This window comes from Ursus maritimus, unplaced genomic scaffold, assembly GCF_017311325.1.
Source record: "Ursus maritimus isolate PB19 unplaced genomic scaffold, ASM1731132v1 scaffold_1, whole genome shotgun sequence".
In the NCBI taxonomy this organism is placed as follows: Eukaryota; Metazoa; Chordata; class Mammalia; order Carnivora; family Ursidae; genus Ursus; species Ursus maritimus.
In genome coordinates, this window is record NW_024423343.1 from 42585224 (window position 1) to 42611627 (window position 26404).

A 26404-nucleotide genomic window follows, 5' to 3' on the forward strand; every position below is an offset into this window, starting at 1 on the left:
AATTCTAGGAATGAGCAACTTGTTGGACAAAAGATGTAGTCTATCAAAAAAACTATATGTTGCTTTTCAATACTTAATTTTTGGATGGACCCTGTCATTCAGTAGGTATTCTTTAAGCACCTACTATGCAGAAAGCAATGTAATAGCCATTAGGAGGATATGAAGATGAGTCTTGTCCCATAGGAGCTCACTGTCAAGTATGGGAGACAAGATTAAAAACTGCAAAGCAAGACACAGAGTAGATGATAGTACAAAGTAATACAACTAGTGACCATCCAAGGGGGACCTAGGTGGGGAAGAAAAACTTTTAGCTTTTTGCTCAACTTGAAAGGACACTGAAGGTAGTGTAGGATTGGGAAGTATGGAGTTGGGGAAGCAGACTGAATTCTTTTAACTGAATCCTGGGAGTGGGTTGGAAGCTCTAACAATAAGTGATTATAAAGCAGAGACTTTGTATCTTAATGATCACATATGCCCATGCCAGGCACAAATTGAAATGAGAGAAGGAGGAAGGATGCAAGGAAGAGAGAAACCGTCATTCTGATCTCTAGGGGAAGAGGACATAAGTGCCAACTGACCTCTGATTGATCACTCTGGTGACCTCATTGGATTACAGGCTCTCAAGTTCTGCACTTCATTTAGGATGGAATATGGTCACATCTCAGGAGTGACAAAAGAATGCATGCAAATGATTAACAAATTACCTTTCCATTGTGAATTGACACTACATCTTCAACTAGGAGAATAGTGTTAAATATATGTTAGTGTAAAATTAAACAATAAGATTGTTGAAATGACAAAACTATTTCCTTGAAAACATTAAAGTGTTGAATAATATTAAAATGATGAGGTGTCGAAAAAGTAATGGAATCAATGATGGAAACAGAACATACTTAGATTAATTAAATATAGCCATGTTCTTTCAAAATGTCTTCCTTTTGCTCTTCTTAGAAGACCATAGTATGTTGCATTCACAGATCTGTCCTGAGAACCCATAAAACCCAATATCTAAATCTAATATGACCACCCAGACAACCAAGAACTGTCTCTTATTCCATAAGAGGAATTATGGAGGTGTACTGTTTTAACAGACTGCCACTGCCATGCATATATCTACATAATTCAGACCTCCTTTCAAAGTTGCCCCCCCCCCCACATAGCCAAAAGGGCAAACCCCTTGATTGAAAGCACTATAGTGAATTAAAAATTCATCTTTTTTCTTTAACTAAGGTGTTGCTTTTTAAAAAATTTTTTATTGGAAATGGTGAGTACTTTCTCCGAAATTGGATATCAGTCCTCACTAATTTGTTTTAACCTACAGAAAACAGTCATTTCTATATTTTCTCACTTCTGTTTCTTGTTTCTGCCAAATGCTTTCTCTTGGCCACGTGTGACAAATGTGTCCCCAATCCTCTGTACAGACATTTTTCAGCTCTCTGCAAGCTGAGACAAGATTAGTCCTTGGCTTTCCCCCTCCCTTAGCAAATAGAACCAGAAAAACATCTTTACACATGCCATTCTGGTCTCGGCATTTCCGGTGTTAGCATAGAAGCAAAGGGGGTAAGAGGTTGGCCAGTGACAATATGGATTTTTTGGGGCGGTTTACCACAGATTAGAATACCTCTACACACTGAGTGCCACCCTGGAGGCAATCAGGCATTTATTTGTTGACCTGTGCATTAACCTGCACATTTTTCTGAATGAGAAGTTGTCTCTTAGCCTGCATGGACACTTCCGAGTAAAAATGCATGGCAATTTAACTGGTGTGATTTGAGAAACTATGAGATGTTTCCTACACCTAAGATTATTTTCCTTGCCCTCCTCTTAACTGCATGAGATTGCATCTTTATAGACATTCCTGTGAATTAACAAGCATCTGGACCAATCCTCATAAGAGTTATGGCACATTGTAATGGTGTCCATTCTCTTTGGCTTCACTTTAACTTATCAGATCTAAGTTCTTCCCTGGTAACTTTCCAAGGTACAGGCACTTTGGAAATTAGAGTTTTTATGAATGTGTACTTGAGACACTGCCCATTACTGTAAGTCTAGGTGGGGTACCTTAGAGGATACAAGGGCACTGGTGACCAGGAAAAGAGGAAGAGAGACTATAGCAGTTGTATTAGTGTTGTAGGGCTGCAATAACAAAATATCCGCAAACTGGGTGGCTTAGAACAAAAAGATATTAGTCTCACAGTTCTGGAAGACAGAGTTTAAAATCAAGGTGTTGACAAGACTGTGCAGTCTTCAGAAGGTGCTGGGGGTGCATCCGTTCCAGGCCTCTCTTCTAGCTTCTGATACCCTCAGGTGTTCCTTGGATTATAGGTGCCTGTCTTCTTCCTATGTCTCTCCATATTATCTTCCCTTTGTATCTCTTTGTGTCCAAATTTCCAGTTTTTCTAAGGACACCAGTCATTTTGGATTAGGGCCTAACTTAATGACCTCATTCTACTTGATTACTTCTATAAAACTCCTGTCTTCACAAATTAGGTCACTTCTGAAGTACTGGGGGTTAAGACTCCATCATATGAATCTGGGGGAGGACACAATTCAATCTATAACAGAGGTATGTGTATGTATTGGGCAGAGGTCTGAGGAAGAAAGTATATAAGGCACTTGAAAATGGAACTCATCTAATTCACGTTATGCCCTGGGCTGGCCCTGCCTATTTAGTGACTGTGCAATAAGAGGTCTTGGCTAGTTCAGGTGTGACTCCTAGAATCAAATAAGTTGGCTGATAAGGAAAATCAGCTGAATTTCATAACTAAGACAGTCAGGCGACAGTAATGTTCAGAGCAAGTGAGAAATCAAGAATCTAGGCAGGTAAGTAAGACAAGGGTAGAGAAACAGGCTCTTAGAAGTCATGACTAGGTAAGAGCTGAGATACCTAAAGAAGCATTTTCCTCTCAATTTTCATTATGAAAATATTCAAGTATACTGAGAACTTGAAAAAATTATACAAGGAACACCCATATACCCAACACCTAGATTCTTTGATTAACATTTTGGTATATTTATTTTGTCACATATCTTTCTAATCATGCCTTTTTATTTTCTGTATTCCTGGTGTTTTGGCATCTGGGGTCTTGCCTTGCTGACCCTGGAGAGACTGCTGCTCCCAGGGTTACCCAATTCCTAGAGATAGTAAGTGACTTGCCTGCAAAAGTGCCATTCTTTTGCTAACTAATCAATCTGGAGCCCACATCCCCACCCCCTCTAAGGGGCTTTCACACTTAGGGCCACTATTTGTTGTAATCACCCCAGGGCCATGGATCAGGCAATTTGAGACAGCACTATACCTCAGAGCCTGCTGAAGTTACTCAAACTAGCCAGTCCAAAACCTGTTTCGCCTGCCTTGCCCTTCCTTGCCATGGAAGCCACAATAAAAGCTCTTACCCACCTTTCCCCCTGGCTCTCTCTGCCTTCTAACCAGCCCGGGTATTTCTCTATGTTCCCTCTGTGGCATGCATGTCCCTCCCTCTTGGGAACTGTGAGGAACAAGCTAACTTTTTAGTGGCAGCCATTTCTTGACCTCTTGACCTCACCATTCCTGAATAATAATTTAAAAAACCCTAAATTTTAAAACACCATCCATTAATCTTATTTGTCGTATTTTGTTTTTTTAAAAATCATCTTTATTGAAATATAATTTACCTTCAATAAAATTCGCCAATTTTAAGCATACAATTGAGTTTTGTAAAAAAACAGACAAAAAAAACCTGTTAAAAACTACCACCACAATCACAACATAGAACGTATAAATTACCTTAAAAAATTTCCTCATATCCCTTTACAGCCAATCCCATTTTACCCCTCTGCCTCTGGAAACCGCTGATCAACTTTCCATCACTATAGTTTTGCCTTTTCTAGAATTTATATACATTGTAGGTGATCTTTTCTGTTTGGCTCTTTGCAATGAACATAATTACACGTTTGAGATTAGCTGATTTTGTTGCTTGTATCAACAGTTCATTCCTCTTTATTGCTGTGTAGTATACCATTGGATGGCTATGCCACAATTTATTTACCCATTCACCAGTTAATGAGGATTTATATTGTTTCTAGAAAGTTTGGGTCTATTCTGAATAAAGCTACTATGAGCATTAAAGTACAAATCTTAGTATGGAACATATTTTTCTTTTATCTTGAGTAGACGCCTAAGAGTAAGATTTCCAGCTCATGTATTAAGTGCATGTTTAATCTTACATGAAATTGCCAAACTGTTTTCCAAAGTAGTTTTACCATTTTGCATTTCCACAGCAATGTATGAGAGTTCCAAAGACTTTGCATCATTGACAAGCCTTGGTATTATTTGTCTTTTAACTTAGGCATTCTGATGCATGTGTAGTGGTGCCTCATTGTGGTTTTAATTTGCATTTCCCTAATGACTAATGAAGTTGAGCATCTTTTTTATGTACTTATTTTATATTTGAATATCTTCTTTTGTGAAATCTGGGTTTTTTTTGTCCATTTCTTTTTTTAAATGTTTTATTTAAATTCAATTTAGCTAACATACACTGTATTATTAGTTTCAGGGGTAGAATTCAGTGGTTCATCAGTTGCATATAACACCCAGTGCTCATTACATCAAGGGCCCTCCTCAATGCCCATCACCCAATTATCCCATCTCCCCCCACAGCAATTCTCAGTTTGTTTCCTAGAATTAAGCATCTCTTATGGTTTGCCTTCCTCTTTGTTTTCATCTTATTTTATTTTTCCTTCCCTTCCCCTATGTCCATTTGTTTTGTTTCTTAAGTTCCACATATGGGTGAAATCATATGGTATTTATCTTTTGCTGACTAACTTATTTTACTTAGCATAATACCCTCTAGTTCCATCCATGTCATTGCGAATGGCAAGATTTTATTCTTTTTGTTGGCTGAGTAATATTCCATTGTGTATGTATACCACATCTTCTTTATCCATTCATCTGTCAATGGACATCTGGGCTCTTGTCCATTTCTTAATTGGGTTGTTTGCCTTTATTAAGCTATGAGTTCTTTAAATATCCTAGATAGAAGTCCTTTATCAGATATGTATTTTGCAAATCTTTTTTTCCCAGTAAAGAAGCAGTTCTTAAGTGGGAAATACCTGAGTTCAAGGGAGACAAAGGGTCCCAAATCCAGGCAACTGAGTAACTTAGGGCAACATGTCAGCAATAAGAATGCTGAATTATGAGCCTCTTTCTGGGCAAAAAGCTCTTGTCAAGCCATAGTTCTTTTATATACTTCTGGTTAGGGAAGAATGACTTGTAGTGCATGAATAGCCCACTATGCATAATGTGGGGATGACTCTGTCTGGCCCACCAGCAGGGAGTACAATAACCTTTTATGGAATTTGTGGCAGGGCATTTGGGGAGCAAGGAGGAAGAGGAAGTAAGTCAAGAGAAAGAGGAGTTAGTAAGAAATTAATAGGAACTTGAGCCAAATGGTAATGGTGACTTCAGTATTCATGGAGAAGGTTAGCTTTCTAAGAGCAAGTCCTAATAAAAGCGTAGCAAATTCAGACTCATTCTGGGCAAACATTGGTAGTCCAAGGAAAGGCTAACTCCAAAGATAATAAGATGGTAAGATGGGGGTACATATTCAGAAGTCTAGAGAAGAGAAGGTAGCAAATCCATGAGAGCTTGATATCATGGAGGAATGGGGCCTGAGGGGTCATGACTATGTGACTAGCATCATATAGTACTTGAAAGTTTGATTCTTCTTCCAGAAATGTTTTAATAGAAAACGTAGTGAGTTTTGTAGACAGAGCTTTAGTCAGTATCTTACTCTGCAGTCTTAGTTCTGACTTTGTACATATGGAAGTCAGCCAGATCTTGTGGGTGGATCATTAAACTAGAATTCTTTTCTTAGAACATGAGTACCTTAATGTGTGACCTTGACCTGAGGCTAGCCATCAACTTGTCAAGAGGAATGACCTCAGGAGAAAGGCCCTCCTGCCCCCACTTAAAGGACTATTCTTAAAAAAAAAAAAAAACCAAACCAACCAACCAACCAAACAAACAAAAACCCACCAAAAATGAGTACAAAAAAGAAAAAAAAAGAATGCAATCCTCTCTAGTTTCTACTTGTTTAAAGACTATGTTATGAGGATTCTAAAGATAATATCTGTGGAGGACTTTGAGCGCCTGCTATAAAAATGTTGTATAAATATAACCAAAGGAATTCTGGTAGACAAACATTGCAAGATTGTATATCAGTCTCTGTATCTATATTCACATTTTTTTAAGCTTGGCTTATGTCCTGAAGTATGCATGGTATAGATAGAAAATGGTAAGTACTAGGTAATTAGCTCAATCCCTTCCTTTAAAACAAGGTCAGGGAGCAGATTTTCATCAGAGCTCAGGAAAATGAACTGTAAGCCTCCCTCACAATGAGAAGTAAAGCTAAGTATTGGTGAGTCCCGTGTGACAAATATTTTAATGAGAACTTTATTACATAATTTGAATTATTTGTATCATGCATCTTTCAATGAAATGATTGTCAATCTACAGGTTTTATGTAATTATAAAAGGCTTAACATTTTTATGAAACATTGTAAGATATGATTTTGATTCTACAGTTTATCCTTGACACTAGTATTTAATTCAGAGAATGAGATCAAGACACTAAAATGAGGATTCTCATGGGGCACTTGGGTGGCTCAGTTGGTTAAGCACCCAACTCTTGATTTCAACTCAGGTCGTGATCTCAGGGTTGTGGGATTGAGCTACATCAGGCTTTGTGGTATACATGGAGCCTGCTTAATATTCTCTCCCTCCTCCTCTCCTCCTGCCCCCCCTAAAAATAAAATAAAAATAAAATGAGGATGCTCATGAACTTTGAAGGATTAAAGATCATTTGGATTTAGTGTCTATGTGTGTACTTTTCTCTATGTTTTATGAGGTGGTTATATAAAAGGTACTTCTAAAATTGAAAAGGATGACAAAAATGGACTGAACATTTCAAACAAAGTTCAGTGTGAAGTCAGTAGTATATTCAGTAGAGGTGACAGGGAACAAAGATGTGGAGGAGAAGGGAGAAAAAGGAAATCAGCAAGCAGTAAAAATAATGATTGGGGTCAGGCAGTAACAGTATAATCAAGAAACTTGAATAGGATGGAAAAAGCCATGGGTAGCTATAAAAGAGGCATTTGAAATAGGAAATGATGTGAGAGGAGAAGATAATTTTAGTACAGTTAAAGGAAGTAGCAGCTATGGGTGTTAAGAAGAGGATTAATTTTAAATGTGTCCTAGAAGTAAGAGAAATATTTGTTAAGGGGTGGAGAAAGAATGATGTGAAAAGCCTAGTTGAGTGTTATATGGCTATTTCAAGCAAGAGTTTACATAGAGTATTACGTCCATTTTTGGACACCATACTTTCACTGGAGCACTGATGAACCAGAGGTTATTCAAGACACCAGGGTGGTGAGAAAAGGCAGCTCTCCTCAGATAATTGTAGGTCTGCCATAAGGAAGAAAGATCACATTTGGCTCTATATTGTTCAAAAGAAAGAAATAGACCCAAGGAAAGTTAAAGGGAAGCAGATTTTGCTTAATATAATGTTCTAACAATTAGACATGCCCCTGTAACAGAATGGGCTATTGTACAGTAATGCTTTCCACCTTTGCGAGTATTCAAGCAGAAAATATTCAATAACCTGACTAGCTAATCAAATGGTTTCTTTTACCTTATAAGGTCCTTTCTGAAGGTCCTTTCTGCCTGGAGGAACATGTGATTTGCAGACAGTGAACAACTCCGATGCTGCACTTTGATCTTTTACTAGGGGTGCTGCTTTCCCAACACCCCCACTTGCCACGAGGAAGGGCAGCCAGACATACTAGCTATGACCATCCTTTTGGCACAATCTATTGGCTGGTACATTTAGTGTCAGCTACTGCTTTTTATTTCACCTTATTATTTATTCTGGGCTCCCAAGGAAAAGTTTTGGAAGGCCTTTTCCCTCTTTGTTAATTATAACATGAAATAAGTCAGGGTCCAAGCAGAAAACAGATAAGCATTCAAACTGAGTAATTTGAGGAGAGTTTGATAAAGGAACTGTTCACAAAGGTGTGGACGGTGTTTACAGAAACCAACAAAGGATGGCACTGTCCCCCAGGACTTGTGATAGGGGGAGACATTACTTATCCCGGGCCTGAAGATGGAAGATATGGAACTGTTTCCAGACCCTGGAGAGCATGGCTGTGTGAGAGGACTGCCTGAAAGGAGAGTTTGTAGCCAACATGCAGCAAGAGAGCCAGCAAAAGAAATAACCTAACCTCACTTTTCTTCTACTGGTGCCTCTCGCTGCCAAACCTGACCATGAGCTGGGCATGAAGGGAGCCAGCTGACATCTATATGGGTCAGCCTCTTGGGGCACAGAGCAGGACAGAACAGAAGAAAGAGGGAGTCTGGAGAGGCTAATGGAAGAAACCACAAAAAGCAAATTCCTCTCTAAGGTACAGCTGGTGCTTAAACAGTATTTGTACTGTTGGGAATGTGGCAATGTATCTTGGAAGAGTTTAGAGCCTCAAACCTCTGCAGGGTTTTTCCTGATGACCATGTTTAGCCCTCCACCTTCAAGGAAAGCACACATAGTAACTTTATTAAAAAGAGGACATGTAGAAGTCCTTCGTTTCAGTCAGGTATTAGGGTTACCGTACCTTGGAGCAGAGGAGAAACATCTTGACAAAAAGGCAGTTTCACTGTGCAGTAATTGAAGCTTAAGCTTTGGAGCGCCTTACTTGCTGGGATCTCTGTGAATGTTGGAAGTTTCTGGGGTCGTAGAGTGTTCTAAGTGGGGAGGAAGTGAGATTGTACTTCTACGTAAGCGTTTCTAGTACATGGCATAGGGAAGTGTCACAAGGAAGAGATCTGGCCTTCCAAAGCTCCAAGGTAATTTGTCATGAATCCTCTTCTTATCCCTAATAAATATTCATTTTTGGTACCTAACATTGTATTTTATATTCTTTTTCTTAAGAAGGATCAACCAAGTAATACAAGCTTTAGCCCTCACAAAACCTGGATCCACCCTACCTACGTGGAATTTTCATTATACTCAAACTAGGTCAGCAGTCAGTTTATAATGTAGGCGTGTGAATGGCTTTGGTATGGAGAGTCAAAGGGATTTTGTTCGTTAGCAGTGGAAAGTTTACGCATGAGAGAGAGTGAGCACATGTGCAGGTTGTATCTGGATAAAAGAATGGCTCCTATCTACTAGCAAACAGGCATCAGGGGATCAAAGTTCACTCTGCCACCTTTTGGCTGCTGCTCCGTCTCTCTCCTTCACATTAGTGTTCCTTGAACACACATTTTATACAAGATGTATCTACCTTTTAACTATATCTAGGGCTTTGACTCTCTTTGACTTTGTTCCCCTCCCCCCTGCACCCCTCTCATCCCTAGAAGCTGCCCCTCAGCTAGGATATTGCAACTTTATGGAAAAGTCATAAGGCAATTTCCTGTTGTCATTGCAATTTCTTTTTTTTTTTTTTAAGATTTTATTTATTTATTCGACAGAGATAGAGACAGCCGGCGAGAGAGGGAACACAAGCAGGGGGAGTGGGAGAGGAAGAAGCAGGCTCATAGCGGAGGAGCCTGATGTGGGGCTCGATCCCAGAACGCTGGGATCACGCCCTGAGCCTAAGGCAGACGCTTAACCGCTGTGCCACCCAGGCGCCCCTGTCATTGCAATTTCTGACTTGATGCCTTACCAAAGCACCAGTTTTCCCTTCAGCTGTGACTAGCATGACTTCTTCAAAACCTCAGCCACTGAACTCTGGCTTCTATGGAATCGTTTGCTTTGAGGATTGTATTGTACCACTTGCTGTGTCTATTGAAGTTCCTTAGTCTTTTTTCTCCTGGGTATAATCTAGGCTAGGAATCACTGCCCTCCTATTAGATAAGGCTCTGCCCATACTGAGATCACACGTATTTCTTTTCCATCTTTTCTCCTCGGTTTTCATGCTGCCAACCTCTTTTGCTGCTTCTTTCTGTTTTCTCCTCTCCCTGATCCATTTCTCTGTTCAGTCCATACAATAGGATCTTCTTTTATCCAGAGTACTGGCATGTCTCTTAGTCAGGCTCTCCCCACCAGATCTAACCTTCTTTAATAACTGCTCAGAGTGGTTGTAAACAGAGGCATCTCAAATCACTCATCAGACATCACTCCACTGCTTAAGACTCTGTAGTGGCCTTCCATAATCTCACGAGGCACATCCAAACTATTTTCCAGGAGTCATAACACTTGCTTATTTAAGATTCAAATCTCCTTTTGTCTAATTCTATCCCTACTTCTTCTAAAACTGCATGATGCATCTATAGGCACTCCTTTGTGCCACTTACTAGGTGCCAGACTCCATGCTATGTACTTAATTTGACCTGAGTAAATGGCCCAAGGTTATAGACTTGGTGGAAGGGTCTGAGTAATGTTGGAACTACGTATCTCTGTTCTCAGAGTCCATATTGTCAACTACTGTCCCAGTGTTTCTCAGAATTTGGGCCATTGACCATCTGCATCAGAGTCACCTAAAGTGCCATTTAAAGTCCAGATTCTTGGGTCCCACCGCATATCTATGTAAATGATGAAAAGGAATCAGTTATATGAAGATCTAATGAAAGAATCTTCTAGACAAAGAGAACAACAAATGCTGAGTTGGCAATAAGCAATGATCAGAATAAAGGCCTGGGAGCTGGAGCGCAGAGAGGTAGAAGTGGTCAGATCATGAGGATCTAGAAGCTTTGGATATAGTTAGACAGGAACCTCTAGGACAATTATAAGCAGATGAATAAGCTCTGCCTTACATTTTAACAGATGGCAGCTGTCCATTTAAGAGCTATAGAGTAGTGGAGTTGTTTCAGGGGAGCAGCTGCCCAGTCAGGGCATCTCCTTGCATCAAGAGAAGCCATGGATGAATTCTTGCAATTGGAATATGAACAGGAGTGATTTACGTGTCTCTCTTGGGCAAATATCAGAGGAACAGATGTGCCTGCCTCACTTTTTCTTTCCATTTCTATCAGCTATATGGATGTTAACTTCATATATTGAAGATAACTAGGCTTTGCCCTGTGTTAGCCTGGCCCTGACAAAGAATCCCCTATTAGGCAAGTGAGAAGTAAAATCCACATTACTCAAATATGGGGGTTTCTTTATTATAGTAGCTACTGTTACCTTAAATGATACATGTTATATGACTTATGCTTTGCTGAGATCATATTGGCTGCTGTGTAGACAATAGTCTGGAAGTGGTAGGGGGTGGCAGCAAGGGTGGGAGCAGGGAGACCACTTAGGTGGTTCTAATGGGACTGATGGTGGCTTAGACTAGGTTCGTGGCACTGGAATGGTATGAAGTGGACATACTGATATACTTGGGAAATTTTTTTTAATGAAATTCACATGACAGATGAATGCATGGGTGTGCGAGGAGATAGAAACCAAGGTTTGGCTTGAACTCACTGAAAAAAACAGTGATGCCATTTTTTGAGACAGAGACCAGAACTCTCAAAATCCTCTCTTAATTACAGTTCTCCCAGTTAGCTCCGTTTGTCCTCAGTGGTCTCTTAGCTGTGGCCCTTAGACCACATTATTCACTGCCTGTGGCCTCCTCATCCATATGCTACAGATCCTACATGTACTTCCCATATTAATGCTCAGAAGAAAAAAAAACTTGGCCTACACTCTCTCAGCCTGAACATCTGATAAAATGAAAACCATAAACATGAAAAATGGCAATTTTAACCTCAAATGGGTTAAAGTTGCTTTTCTCATTCTTATCAAGTTGGAGGACAGATAAAGAAGGATTATATGTTTTGCCTGCAATTAGGATTTAAAGGTGATAATGTAAATCACAAGTTTCTCTAGTTCTGGGCTGACCTTGATTTGGAGTATAGTTACAACACACTTTATAACCGTATAGTTCTGGTGAGATTATGTTTATTGCTTCCTTTCCTTTCTGTGTCCTCTGAACATGGGTCCACTAAGAGTAACAGTGTCTCCAGGTCAGGGCTCTGTAAGTGCTGTAGGGGGTTGGAGATGAACTTGCTTTGTCAGGCTAGAGTGGTCAGCCAATGAGGATTCTCCCCTTGAGTCTCAGGAGAGGTGGTTATTTCCTTTTGAACGTCACAGGAGGAGCCCTAGTGTCTATCTGGGGCAAGTAAAAGAGATCCCCCAGAAAGGCTAGGTAGCTGGAGCTGGACTCAAGAGATAGGCTTTGCCTATGAATACGCATTATGGTATAGGGCAAGTACTGTAGTTTTTTTCCTTCACTTCCAACCGAACTGTCACTATTAGCACTTGAGTTTTCTGTGACTCTCACTGCCATCCATAAGCATGCATCAGTGGAACTAAGCCAAGTCGCCAACTGTGAGATGTCTCTTCAGTTTTTTGTCTCTTCGGTCCTAGGGGAGAAGGGGACTAAGGGTGAAGGAAGAAGGTACAGAAAGGGGAAGCTCATTACATATCCCTTGAAAAGCTATTTCTGCTGATCTGTCAGTTCCTACTCTCCCACCCATGCCTTCACACATACTCCATAATTTTCCATTTGTTTTCAGCGCAGTCACTGGGAGTTGAATATGAGTGGCTTCTGCAACCAACTGAGTAAGAGAAATGAGCAGTAGTGATGACTCTATACTTTCATTCATTCATTTATTCATTCATTCATTGTGTCTAATCCAAAGATGAAAAAGATACAGCTCTTGTCCTCGAGGAGCTCTGTTTGTGAAAATAATAATACTAGTTAATGTGGTAACAGAAGTGTGAGAACAAAGTACTCTAGATGCAACAGGAGGACAGATTAGTCCCACAGGTCTCTCTGTGTGTTTCCATCTGTGTGCATGCAGGTAGACTGTGTAGATTGTGACAAAGGCAAATTTTGCAGAGGACATGATATCAGAGCAATCTTGAAAGATGGGTAAGATTTCATCATGCAGAGAAGGGGGAGGGGCTGAAGAGAGGAAAGACAGGAAACAGCATATGAAAAGGCATTATATTCTATTTTCAACTAGGAATTGTGTCCTGAGGATATTCTCGCCTGAATAAATCAGTATGTGTCATCATACCATAATATAATGATTTACCAGCAGCAGTAATGGCCTATATTTTAACCATGAAATCTCTCATTGGTGTCATTAGTGATGTGAGCTGGAAACTTGAGCATATTCTATCATAAAGTTATTTGTAACATAAGGCAGGGCTTACACTCTGCTTCATCTGCTTTAGTTTCATTTTCAGCCTATAATTTGACATGCACCAGTTACCAGGTATAATGTGGTTGATTTGCTACAAATGAAAAGTTGAAAGAAATGATGCTAAATAATCTACACAAAACTCAGATAAAACCTTTTGAATCTCCCACTAGATGGCATGGAAGAACCTAGAATAACATAATACCTAATTCTCATGCTAGACTCAATAAAAAAGAGTTCCTATTTCTATGGTTGCTTGATTATTTTCTATTAAAAGCAAATACTCTATAAGTAATATCTTTGTAATTATTTCTTCTTTAACAATGATCTATTTTAAAACAGTAATAAATGCATGTGGTTTAAAATTCATAGTAAACAGGAGAACATGGTGAGAATTTTTTAAACTCTTTTTTAAACAGATTAAAACCATTCTTTTTTCATCAAGCTATTTTTTTGTTCATTTTTTCATTCTTCCAGGCTTTTTCCGTATGGGTTCTTGGAGAGCCCAATTCAGGGTTTATCTTAGTGTTATCACTCTCAGAAATTCCTGACTTGGGGAAGAAAATAAAAGTTAATAATTTTATATTATTGCGACCCTGGTACACAAGGCACTGTCATCTACCAGTTACAACTTTTACAGAGCAATAAAAAGTGAAGTAATCCATGTTTACTGATTAGAAGTAAGAAGGAACTATCATGTGACCTCTGTAAGTAAATCCACATTACTTTAAGAACACTAACAAGTATTACCCAAGGTAAAAAGAAATCCTACTTACTTGTCTAACACTTGACCTTTAATAATAGAACCTGCCTAATCCCCATATAACTATTCAAAACATTGAGTCCCAATTAATTTCCTCTTCATGTGAACTTCATACACGCCCTAGTCTAACGCTATTTTAAGAATGTTGAAGGAATGTGATTTTTGATAAGCTGCTGTAAGTGAATGACGGGGAGCCAGAGTTATCTTACGTAGCTAGTCTTCTCTGGGCATACCAGGACTCAAACTTCCCCAAATCCCTGAGTTATCTGGAGTAGAGCTACATTGGATAGGCACTCAAAGCTTGGAAAGACTGCTTGATCATGAATATTGAGTCTAAAAAATATATCTTCCAAATAAACCCCAATCTTTGAAGTAACTGGTACTATGGCAACACAAGGATTCATTCAACATGTATTTACTGGATGCCTTCTCTGTGCCACACTCTGCTGGGCCCTGAGCTAGCTTAAACAATCTGACTCTAATATAGGGCAGCAGGTAAGGAGGCAGGGATAGTATCACTTTTAATAATTGTCTTTTACTGCAACAAGGGCCTCATAAATCATGGTAGTTTGCAACACTAGAATCAAAAGGACACTTAAATTGAACCACAGTGCCCCCTGGTAATCATAACTGATATTCTGCCTAGCTAATGAGAGTTCTTATTGAATGTAGAAGTACTGCTTGATTCTATTCCAATAATTACAGCAAGCAGGAGCAGAAAACCAACTCCTGCTCGTTCCTAGGACAATGCTTCCCATGTAGGATTTTTTCCTACATTATGTAACCCTTGGATACCTTTCATCAGAATCTCCTGGATCACTTGTTTTAATAAACATTCTGGAGCCCTACTGTAGGTCACCGAATCATATCTCTGGATTTCTTGACCAGGAGGCTACAGCAGAAAATATGCACGGACCAGTTCCCAAGCACACATGAGATCACCATGGACCCTCTATGAATCAAAAGGGAGATGTGAGGGCCTCAAAATGTGATGAGTTCCTAAGCACAATTAGGGTCTGGAGACATCACAGTTTGGGCCTTGACATCAATGTGATGTCATTTCCTAGTGCTTATCTTAGGTAAGGACCAGCTTACAAATGTCCTCCCCTAGGGAAAACATTAAAGAATTAATTGACTGAAGGCACTGTGTATGGATTCTACTTAAATAACTTATTTACAGGAAATTATTTATCTGGAATGCTTCACTTCATTATAAAATTTTAATACCAGTAAAAATAATGTGACTTTACCAGGGCCTAGTCTTCCCTGATTCATTAATGCATAGAACTGTCAGAAATCAAAACGCAGAGGGGTACTAACGTGGAGTCCCCACATGTTCTGGTAAATATTGTTGCTTTGAAGCAGAATTAAGTTTGGGGGAACTTATACAGAAAAATCAGAAAGTGTTTTTTTTTTTTTTTATCTTTTCTGTTTGGTGATACATATGTGCACATGTAGACATGGATCTGTATAAAGGTCATAAGTTCCAAAACAAGTCCAGCATTGTACTGGGAATTTAAATGTTTTATTCCACTGATTTTTCACAACTGTTCTGCTGGGTGGTGGTTATTATTTACCCTGTTATACAGAGTAGGAACCTAAAGCTTGAGTAACTTGCTTAAGGTGACATAACATAGCAAAGAGGCTCACAAAGAAAAGGAAGATGTTGAGCCCTCCAAAGTTCATGACATTTCCATTATACCATTCTTATGAAGAAATATAGAAAGAAATTAATACATAAAAGAAAGATATTAAATGCTAAAACTTTCACAATTTTTTCCTTTGCAATATCAGAAACATCCAGTAGGGTGTACTCCTGAATCAGTTTTCTAATTGAAACCCAAAGCTGTTAAACAGTGCCGTTCTTAGCGCTTTGGGTGGTTTTTTTGATGTATTATTTTATTTATTTATTTATTTATTTATTTATTACATTTTTAGAAAATTCTAGTTTCTTTTTTTTAATTTTTTTATTTTCCAAGTTTTCTTATAATGTTCAGTTAGCCAACATATAGTACATCATTAGTTTTTGACGTAGTATTCAATGATTCATTAGTTGAGTAGAACACCCAGTGCTCATCACAACACAGTGCCCTCCTTAATGTATTATTTTAAATGAAATCTACAACAAGACTTTAAAAATTTCTATATGCACACCTGAACGTCAAAAGAAAATATTGTTTTGCATGCATTGGTTTTTGGTCCACGACTGATTTTTCATATTAAAATGGTACAATATTAAAATTGTGAAATGTACTGATGCTTCCCAGCTAGGAACAGAGCTTTATTTTATTCCATCATTTTGAAAGTCATGCTATGTTATCACAGACTGCCACACAGCTTAGCCTGATTTACAGAAGTGTGATTAGTTTATCAGTATGTCTCCAGGCGTGCCAAGGCACAGTTATTTTAGAATCACCAAAGACCACAGAATATGGTCCCCAACCTGCAGCACCAACATCACCTGGGGGCTTGTTAGGTAAATTCTCAGGAGCTGCTCCAGACCTACAAAATCAAAACCTCTGGGAATAGGGTCCAGAAATCTGTGTTTTAACAAGCTCTCAGGGCGATTCTGAGACACACTAAAGTTTGAAAACCACCAATTTAGGATAGTTATCACAAGTATAGATTTCTGGGGTGCCTGCGTGGCTCAGTCGTTTGAGGGACTGACACTTGGTTTCAACTCAGGTCATGATTTCAGAGTCATGAGATCAAGCACTGCTTTGGGCTCTGTGCTCTGCCGGAAGTCTGCTTGAGATGCTCCCTCTCCCTGCACCTCCTTGTGTGGACACACTCTCTCAAATAAATAAATAAATCTTTAAAAAAAACCAAAACCTGTAGATTTCTGATCCTCACCCAGATTGAATCAGAATCTCTGGGGCCTAGAAATTTATATTGTTTATAAATATCCCAGTGATTCTTAGACACACAGAAGTTTGAGGACCACATTGGTCCATGTGGTATGATTTGAGGGGACTAGGAAAGATCTTGTTCTTAATATTTTTCTCTACTTCTTGCTCCAAAGGCAATTAATTTTGTAGAATTAAGCAAGTATCTCTCCATTAGTTTCTAAGTTCAGTAAGTCATAAATATTTTAGAGTAAATATTTTTTATTAACTAGGTACTTCACCTTTGTCGGAGAACTGGAAAAGGGAAAAATTAAACAGGAGGGATGTTACAAAGAGAGACTACAAAAGCCTAATTTGAATGCTTTGCCTCTGAGATCTGATTTATGAATACCTCACATTATTCATTAGGGAGATGTCATAGTTCCGGTATAACGTCTTCGGTGTAACATCCTTTAACCAACCCCTGCCTCCTGCAAAGAGAACCTTATAAAAGTCTACTTGACAGTAACCAAGCAAGACTTATACTTTGAGGGGCGCCTGGGTGGCACAGCGGTTAAGCGTCTGCCTTTGGCTCAGGGCGTGATCCTGGCGTTATGGGATCGAGCCCCACATCAGGCTCCTCTGCTATGAGCCTGCTTATTCCTCTCCCACTCCCCCTGCCTGTGTTCCCTCTCTCGCTGGCTGTCTCAATCTCTGTCGAATAAATAAATAAAAAAAAAATCTTAAAAAAAAAAAAGACTTATACTTTGAGTGTAGGTAATACTGTATTGTCATGTTTATTTAGTTGTGTGTATTTTTTAAGTGTAGATAGAACCTATATACTCAAAGGCATAAAAAGCAAAACATAAGACACATAGGAAAATTAATATCATTACATTATAATACCACTTAAACTTTTTTCAAATAATATTAGCTTATTAACCAGACTAGGCTCCATATGACTTCCTGTTGCTTCAAAACAGATATAGATACAACATGGATGATCCTGGAAAACATTATAAGTGAAAGAAGTCATACACAAAAGGGCACATATTGTATGGTTCCATTTATATGAAATATCCAGAATAGGCAAAGCCATAGAGATAGAAGCATATTACTGGTTGTCAAGGGCCAGAGGAGGGGGTAATGTAGAGTGACTGTTTAATGAGTAGGGGCTTTCCTTTTAGAATGATGAAAATGTTGGGCAGGGGATGGGATAAATGGATGATGGGTATTAAGGAGGGCACTTGTGATGAGTGTTATATGTAAATGATGAATCACTAAATTCTATTCCTGAAACCAATATTACACTACATCTTAACTAGAATTTAAACAAAAATTTGAAAACAACAACAACAAACAAAGCCAAAAAGTTCAATATGAAAATGCAAAAAACGAAATAGAATGATGAAAATTTTCTTGGACTAGATTGTGGTGATCATTGTACAACATTGTGAATGTAGTAAATGTCACTGAATTGTACGCTTTAAAATGGTAAAATTTTATGTGTATAACAAATAACACATAAATAACACATACATAAAATTAAATAGAATAAAATAAAATCTTCTCTTAAAGGATGAAGATGGATAGTACTCAGGATATAGAAAAGAATGTGCCCCTGGGGTTGGAGGGAATTCTTAAAGATACACCCCAAAATGATATAAGGGCTAACACTAAATTTGGGAAAATGTCAAATTACAGTGTTGAAAGCCGACTTTGTCTTAGATATATGTTTTGACTTGCCAACAAAACAAAACAACAACACCCCCTCCCCCACAAAACCACAAAAGCACACAAAGCCGCTGATCACCTATTATCTCCTGAAACAGCTACAGTGCTGCATTCACAGTTAGCCCACAGTCCCAGTAGGTCGGCTCCCAGGGTGAGGCTTCCTACGCAGGAGTCCACAGCTGGTTTCTCACATATCTCCACAGAACGACATGGAGTGGGATTCATCGTTTACTCCTACTCTAAATCCCTTCCTCCACCCCCGTCACCAAGCTCCCAGGCAAATGTGGTTCTCTCCGATGAAGTAATCTAAGAATGGATGTTTATTTTTCATATTGGCTTTAATTTAATGATTATCAGTGTCCATGTGACTGTACATAAAGGCTATTCTCACTTTGCTCCTTCAGAGAATTCAGATATATTTACAAGCTGTGACCTCAATTCTTGTACCTATCTATTCCCTCTCCCACTGTCTAGAAATCAAATTGCCCTCCTAAAAATTCATCATATTATATCAGGTTTAGATTTTAAAAAACTGTATCTGAAAGCTTCAACTGAAAAACTGGAGAAGATTGTGAACTGCTTTGGAATGAGACAAAATGGTGTCTGTTGTGCCTTCTGAAGAAGGGCTGCTCTTTGTGTAGGCGTTTCTGTGAAATTCTGTGTCACCCACGCTACCCATTATAATGCTCATAACTTCACATATCTGATCTGGAGGAAATGTAGCTGGCACTGTATTTATTCCTCTTACCTCCTGTCTTGAAGCAAAATGCCAATGCTTCATGCAGCTTGGAGTGGTAAACATCAGCTGGGGAGAAGCTTTTATTTAGGGAATTTATTACAAAATGAATTTCTGAAGACCAATATAAGAAAGTGGAAGCACTGTTTACAAAGGATAGCAGTGGTGCAAATAGGTATGTCCAATAATTAATTTCTGATGCACCCAGGAACATCATCCCTTTTGTGGTTTCCTGTTTTGTGGTTTTTATATGATACACAGATGATTTCACTTTGTATGCCCACCAGTTGTGTGCATTCATAAAACAGATCTTTGTGCTGTTAATATAGGAGACCTAATATAGGCTGAGGATTTGATACAGCGCTAATAGAATTAAATTATTTTTTAAAAACCTGCCAAATGGGTAAGATGTTTGCCCTTTATTAGTGACTATCATTTTGAAGTGAAACCTACTTTAATGAATACCTGACAAAGAAACCTTTTAAAGGAATGATTATCTTTGACATGAATATATTCAGCTACTGTTTATACAATGAAATCTTAACTAGTTGGTAAAAATGGCACAATATTACGACGGGCATAGAAAATACTCCATAAAGAAAATGTAAAGGCTGCCTGAAGAGTTAATGACTAATTCTGTTATCTGAGTTGGTGCTTCAGTGACAGTTTGCTCTAAGAAAAGCTTATGTTTATGGCATTGTGAGTGTAATCTGTACATTTGAATTATACCCAGAGCCTTATTAATGCTATGTGTAAATTATAGACATTACCAAAGGAAGAAAGCATTATGTTTGCATTCTGCTTTCAGATACAAGGCAAGGTAGTTATGATTTATGACCTGGTGACTATAATACTTAAAAATGATGACATCATTGCTAGGGGCACCTGGGTGGCTCAGTGGGTTAAGCATCGGACTCTTGGTTTCGGCTCAGGTCGTGATCTCATGAGTCATGAGATTGAGCCCCCCACCTGTCAGGCTCCAAGCTCAGGTGGGGACTCTTCTTGAGACGCTCTCCCTCTACCCCTCCCCCCAATGACATGCACACACTGTCTCTCTCTCATTCTCTCTTTCTCTTAAATTAATCTTTTTGAAAATGATGACCTCATTGCATTTTGCATCTTCAAATGATATGTTAAAACATAGATAAATACTTTATCATACAGAGGTCTGATGCTGTTCAGAGAAGAGGAATGAAAAATTTAAATGGTTGAAAAATTTAGGCCTTAATGACAGGATAACTCATTTATTATTAGCCTGAAGGGAAAAAGGCTAAGTTATGAATTCATGAGTCCACGAGTAAAGATAAGTAAACAGGCAATCTATTCATTGTTCTTCATTGCCACTGAATTGGTTAAATAAAAAACATTCTTAGCAGTGTGGCTAAGAATGATGAAGGGAAATATGAGATACTTCTCCTTGAAGACTTTTAACAAAGAGGATGTATATCTACAGGTAAAAATTTCCCTGGTGGCTGAAATATGAATTATATGTTTCTTGCTGGTCATGATTTTATGGAAGCCTATTCTCTAAAATAATGCAATACTGTGTTGTCCCACACAAGTGGTGATATCTTTTGTGTTTAATGTAAAATTAAATATTTTTTGCATTGAACTTCACTAATTTAGGAAGTTCCCACCAGTCAGTAGTGAAACCCAAAATGAGGACTCTGCATTCTGTGTTTCCTACTTAACCATAGAGTAGGGCATGAGGGAGAAATTGGGAGAGGTGGACAAAAGAATTGGAAAATGGATAAGGACATTGAATAAAACAATTTCAGGGCAATGATTTTTAATATGAGCTGCAATTAGAATCATTTGGGCAGTTTTTTATTAAAATATCAGTGCTTAAGTCCTACTAACTTAGGGTGGGGCCCCAGCATAGGTCTTTCTGAAGACTTTTAAGGATCTGCAAAACTCATAAAGTTAAGCAAAGTATGATGGTAAAAAAAAAATCTCTATACCAACAATTGTTTCAGAGTAACATGAACCTATGAATGGTGGGATTTAGTAGAAGCATATAATGTAGTACCAAGAAGAGCAATGAATCAGAACAGGTACATTCTAGCCCTTACTCCATAATTTGCGAGGTGTGTGACATTGGACAAGTGACTTTATTACTTGAGGCTTTGATTTCCTCGTGCGTAAAGTGAAGGTGACCTTCGGGTCACCTCTGGTTTCCTGATTATCTGGCAATATGATTGCACAGATTTTTTGCAGGAATTTGTGCTTAAAACATATTTTCCAACTTGAAAGTTATAGCAATAGCCTTATAATAAAGAAGATTGAGGCATCTTACTAATTCTATTTCAGTGTATTTCTCATAACCAGTTTTAAATAAGACTATTGACTTAAGTCAGATCATCAAGTTGAAGACAATGTTGTGAAAGACTTTATCCATGCATAACTCAGCAAACATTTTTGGGCAACTATTGTGTTCTAGACACTGTTCTAGAAACTGTGATGATGCAAAGATAAAGAAGACATAGTTCTTATTATCAATAAGCTGATGGTTTTGTAGAAAAGACAAAGTGAATTTAAAAATGGAATCCAAATTCTTTTAACCTTTAAAAGGCACGTGCTTTTGCATCAATAGTCCCCAAAACAATAGCAGTAGACCTCAGAGAGAATTGTGAGAAATCTGTTCTTTTACTGGATTCACTTCCTGAATAATTTCTATAAATCCCCAAGGAACACTTCCATGTCCCACAGTCTATCCAGGTAGTCACTGATCAATTGACCAGCCATCCTGATCTAGATGTTATAGCTCCAGATCCTACAGCTTAGTTTTTGAAGTCCTGTAAATGTCTTTCCATGCTGCTTTTGCTCTTTTCCGTTTTACAGTTGGTGTATACAGAGCTTTCCCTTCCTAGAGCACAGCCAAACCTACCATAACACTTAAGATTTAACTGAAGGCTTAGGGATAACTCAAGCACCATACAGAAAGTACCTTGTAACTCAACTGCGCCGAAAAGTTACTTGCTACTCTTAGACTCTTCCATTAATCTTAAATATAAATAAATTAGTATTGTATGTTGGAGACGTGGCAGGTCCCCCAGGCATCTTTGTGTTGTGGAGTTTTTACACTTAAACCTCTCCTTTGTCTATAACTAGGAAGAAGTCTGCCCTCTTCCAGTCCATTCCCAGGCCTGCCTCATCTTCCACCCTAGAATGATTGACCATGGAAACATCCAATTTCTTCAACCTCATCCACCAGGTACTCTTTAGCCTTAGGAGAATAGGCAAGGTGATAGTAACAATTTAAAAGACGTACTTCAAAGTCTGGTTATTCAATTAAAAAAAACCCATGGGTGGGTTGCCAACAATTTAGCCATGGTAAAACTGTTACAAGGCCATTCTGGTTCTTTACTGCAGCATGATGTTAAGAGAAGGTAAGACCTGGCTCCTGGTATAGACTGTTCTAAACAAATCTGTAAGAAAATTTTTGTATAAAAGACATTCATATCTCCCAAGGGGAGGGGGAAAATTTTCAGGCATAAGACTAAATCCATATTTAGGAAAAAAAATATATCTGTCTCTGCAAGGGTGTATTTATGCTAAAGATAGCAAAATGTATGTTGATCAATGGCACATTTAACATGTTTGTCTGAAGTACCAGCTTTCAGATGAATGGTGACTTAACATTTTTCTCTAAGAATAATAGGTGGTTATTATGTTTATAAAAGTATTCTAGTGATTTTCCTAAAGCAAAGGAATCTGCTCCAAAGGTGAATTAATGTTTCCACTAACATGTTTGAGATGATGTCTTTTCAGTAAAGAAAAAAAAACAAACTTGATTTCATTGAATACCCTACTCTAAGGGTGAGAAAGGCCCCTAACCAGATTGGGGGCAGGAGGGAGAGAGGATGGAGAAGCTGTTCAGGATGGGGAATGACTGCAGAGTGTGCTGAAGGTCAGGTTAGGAGCCAAGTGAGCTAGGGCAGGGAGGCCAGGAGACAGTGATCCAGACAGATCCTGGAGACCAGAGAGAAAGAAGGTGGTTTCAAGAGGAGGTGACATTTTGGTTGTGAGGCCATGGAGGGGATGACATTTTGGTTGTGAGGCCATGGAGGGGATGATATTTTGATTGTGAGGTCATGGAGGGGATGATATTTTGGTTGGGCAGTTTTGACATTAGCACCTGTATCATGACTCTATAAAAAAACAAACCATTAAACTTTGAGTTTTGAAAATCACTAGGCAATTTGTAAAACAGACACTCTCACCTCCTCTCTTATTCTCAAAGATGGAAGGACACCACAGAGAGATGGTTAGGTTGAAAGTACAAGGAATTATAGGCTATATCAAAGACTACATAGTTTGTAGACTATGTCAAAATGGACATAAAACATCTTATTTCCTGAGTCTTTATCGCAAAAGTTTCTCTGTACCTAATACCATGCCTATAGTATTCTTTATCTATTTGAATGAATGATTAGGGGAAGGTTATAAAGGATTTTAATACAATTCTTCAAATAGGTGTCTCATTTATAATTCTCTCATACCCAAATAAGATATTTAACTACCTTTATGAGATGGTCTTACTATATTATCTCATTTGATCATCCTAACAACTCCATAAAGTATATATAGTATATAATTTTCATTTTATGGCTGTGGAAACCTAAGCTCAAGGTAAGTGATCCAAGGTCACAGATTAGAAATGAAAAAAGAAAAAAGTGAATTTTGAATCCGGGTTTATTGCTTCTAGTTCATTCATTAATTTATGCATTCAATAAACATCCAGGGATGTATATCTGCAATCTCTATTGAAGCCTCAGCTTAAACAATCCATTGTTGAAACACTGAGTCACATAAGGACAATAACTTAGAAATAGGCTCTGTTGTTGACTAGAACCATTTTATGAACTGAATTAAAAGTTTCCAATATTTGTCATAAATAAACACATTTTTGGGGATTCTGGCTAATCAATTGTATATTACGTCAAATTGTTCTATTTTGAGATATAAATAAGGTTGATTGCCTTTAGCAACCCCAACCACTAAAAAGGTTATAATGCCTTCCCCACCCCTCAACCTCTCATATATGTATTTCAAAAATTTTTTTTAATTTAATTTAATTATTTGAGAGAGAGAGAGAGCATGAGAAGGGTGAGCAGAGAGAGATGAAGAAGCAGACTCCCCACTGAGCACGGAGCCTGATGCCGGCCTCAGTCCTAGGACTCCGGGATCATGACCTGAGCCGAAGGCAGAGGTTTAACCAACTGAGCCATTCCGGTGCCCCTGCCATAAAATTTTTTTAAAAATATGTTCATAAAGTCAATGTAATGTAGTTCATTAAAGTCCACTTTCACCCCTTAATAACTACTTTTAAACTCTTTTGGCATTTTGTGGTACGCTAAGCACATACTTAAGTTTGCTCTTTGCTCTTTGCTTATTCCAGTATGAGATACCAGATGTCCATTTGTACTTTTTCTTTTTTTTTTCTTTAAGATTTATTTATTTATTTGAGAGAGAGAGAGAGAGAAAGAGTGTGAGCAGGGGGAGGGGCAGAGGGAAAGAGAATATCCTTGAGGAGACTCTCCGCTGAGCATGGAACCAGGCATAGGGCTCAATCCTAAAACCCTGAGATCATGACCTGAGCCAAAATCAAGAGTTGGCCACTTAACTGAGCCACTCAGGTGCCCCTGTACATTTTCTTTAGCATTGTGCCCTAGTTATATACTTGTTGGTTAATTTGGAAACCAGGGATCAGTTGACTAACTTTCTGGTTGAAGGCTATATATAATTCTGTTCTCAAGTGGAGAGGAATTATGGCCTCCTGGGCTTTAAAGGGAATAATACAAGCTACAGAGAGTTCCTTGTTCCTATTCCAGATGGATAGAATGGTTGATATGATATGGTATATAACTCATTGTGTCACCAGATGCCATAGAAATCTTTTTCAAAAATTGTGGTCTATATATTTTGGTATAGGAAATTTTGACACTTTTGAAGATAAATATTTGAAGAGGTTCTTGCTGCTCTCAATGAGCTGGAAATTAACATTTTTGAAATAATGTTCCTGCCATTTTGAAACTTGAGTCTTCATTAATCACTTTTAAATTAGTTGTAGGAACTGTATAATCTTATAATTGTAACCTACCAATAAAGCTCTCTACTCTTTTTAAAAAGGAACATATTACAAGCAATTTGAAATATATAATTAATTAGGAATTAACTGGAAAATCTTCAAGACAACTAATACTCTTGCGTTGATAAAGGCAGATAAATCTTGAGTTACAAATTAAGTCTTGTGTTAAATTTTTCTTTCTTAAGGGCAAGGGAAAATCAGAACATAGAAATATTTTTAAATATCAGTCATATATTGTGGAGGCAAGGAACACAGATATTTTCTTGACACTGAGCAGTGCAAAATTTAGTTTGAAATATCCTGATCTCTGTGGATATACTATTTGAAGATAGTGTACTCTGTTGTTTGTTTAATGTCTTTTGGCTTTCTTTGTCAAAACTTTCAATGATATAGAAATAAGGAAGTCATTTGACTTTTGCAAATCTCAGTGTCTTCATTTATAAAATAAAATTCACACACACACACACACACACACGCACACACACACGAGTTGGGGGAGACAGAGATGTGCGTTTCAAAGTAGTAAATCAAATCTTGAGCTCTGGAGTCAGACAGATGTGGACTGGTATCCTGGCTCTGCCATTTTCTTATTGTATGACCTTGGGTAAGTTGATTCTCTAAACTTCAACTTCTTTATTAAAACAAGGATAATAACAGTACCTACTTCTAGGGCTCTTTTAAGGGTAAAAGGAGGAATAGTTGAGTGCATAGCATAGTGCTGGTATCCTGGACTTTGTATATATTCAATAAATTAAATAATTTTATTATTGTTTTATTAAAAGCATTTTACAAATTCATAGTGCTAATTGTTTTAATCAGAACCGTTTACCAAAAGTGAGATTCAAGTGAGATCTGTATCTTCTTCCAAAATATCAGAGGTAACGGCCCCCCTCCTCAGATTCCCCATCTAACACTTTACTCATTTCATAGATCAGCGTCTGACTTCTACAGTCAGAAATGACTATAGCTAGCTAGAAATATCTGAGCCTATCTTTCTCCCTGGTTTATAAATTCTCAAGGATAGGGACCATATATTTTGAGTTGAATTTTAATTGCATCCCCAGCTGCAATTATACTGTCTGCACACAGTTAA

At 38.2% G+C, this 26404-nt stretch overlaps 1 protein-coding gene across 7 annotated transcripts in view; it reads left to right on the forward strand.

The window, feature by feature from the left end:
- The window catches only part of LOC103659680 (serine protease 58-like), a 194845-nt gene that overhangs the window by 55635 nt on the left and 112806 nt on the right, over positions 1 to 26404 (forward strand). For all 7 annotated transcript variants that reach the window (XR_005838082.1, XR_005838084.1, XR_005838083.1 and 4 more), the window contains exon 3: positions 22332 to 22434. Coding sequence is in view for 3 of the 7 variants with exons in the window: in XM_040642829.1 (XP_040498763.1) it covers positions 22389 to 22434 (46 nt within the window). In the remaining 4 variants the exon portion in view is untranslated. The remainder of the gene's footprint in view (positions 1 to 22331; positions 22435 to 26404) is intronic.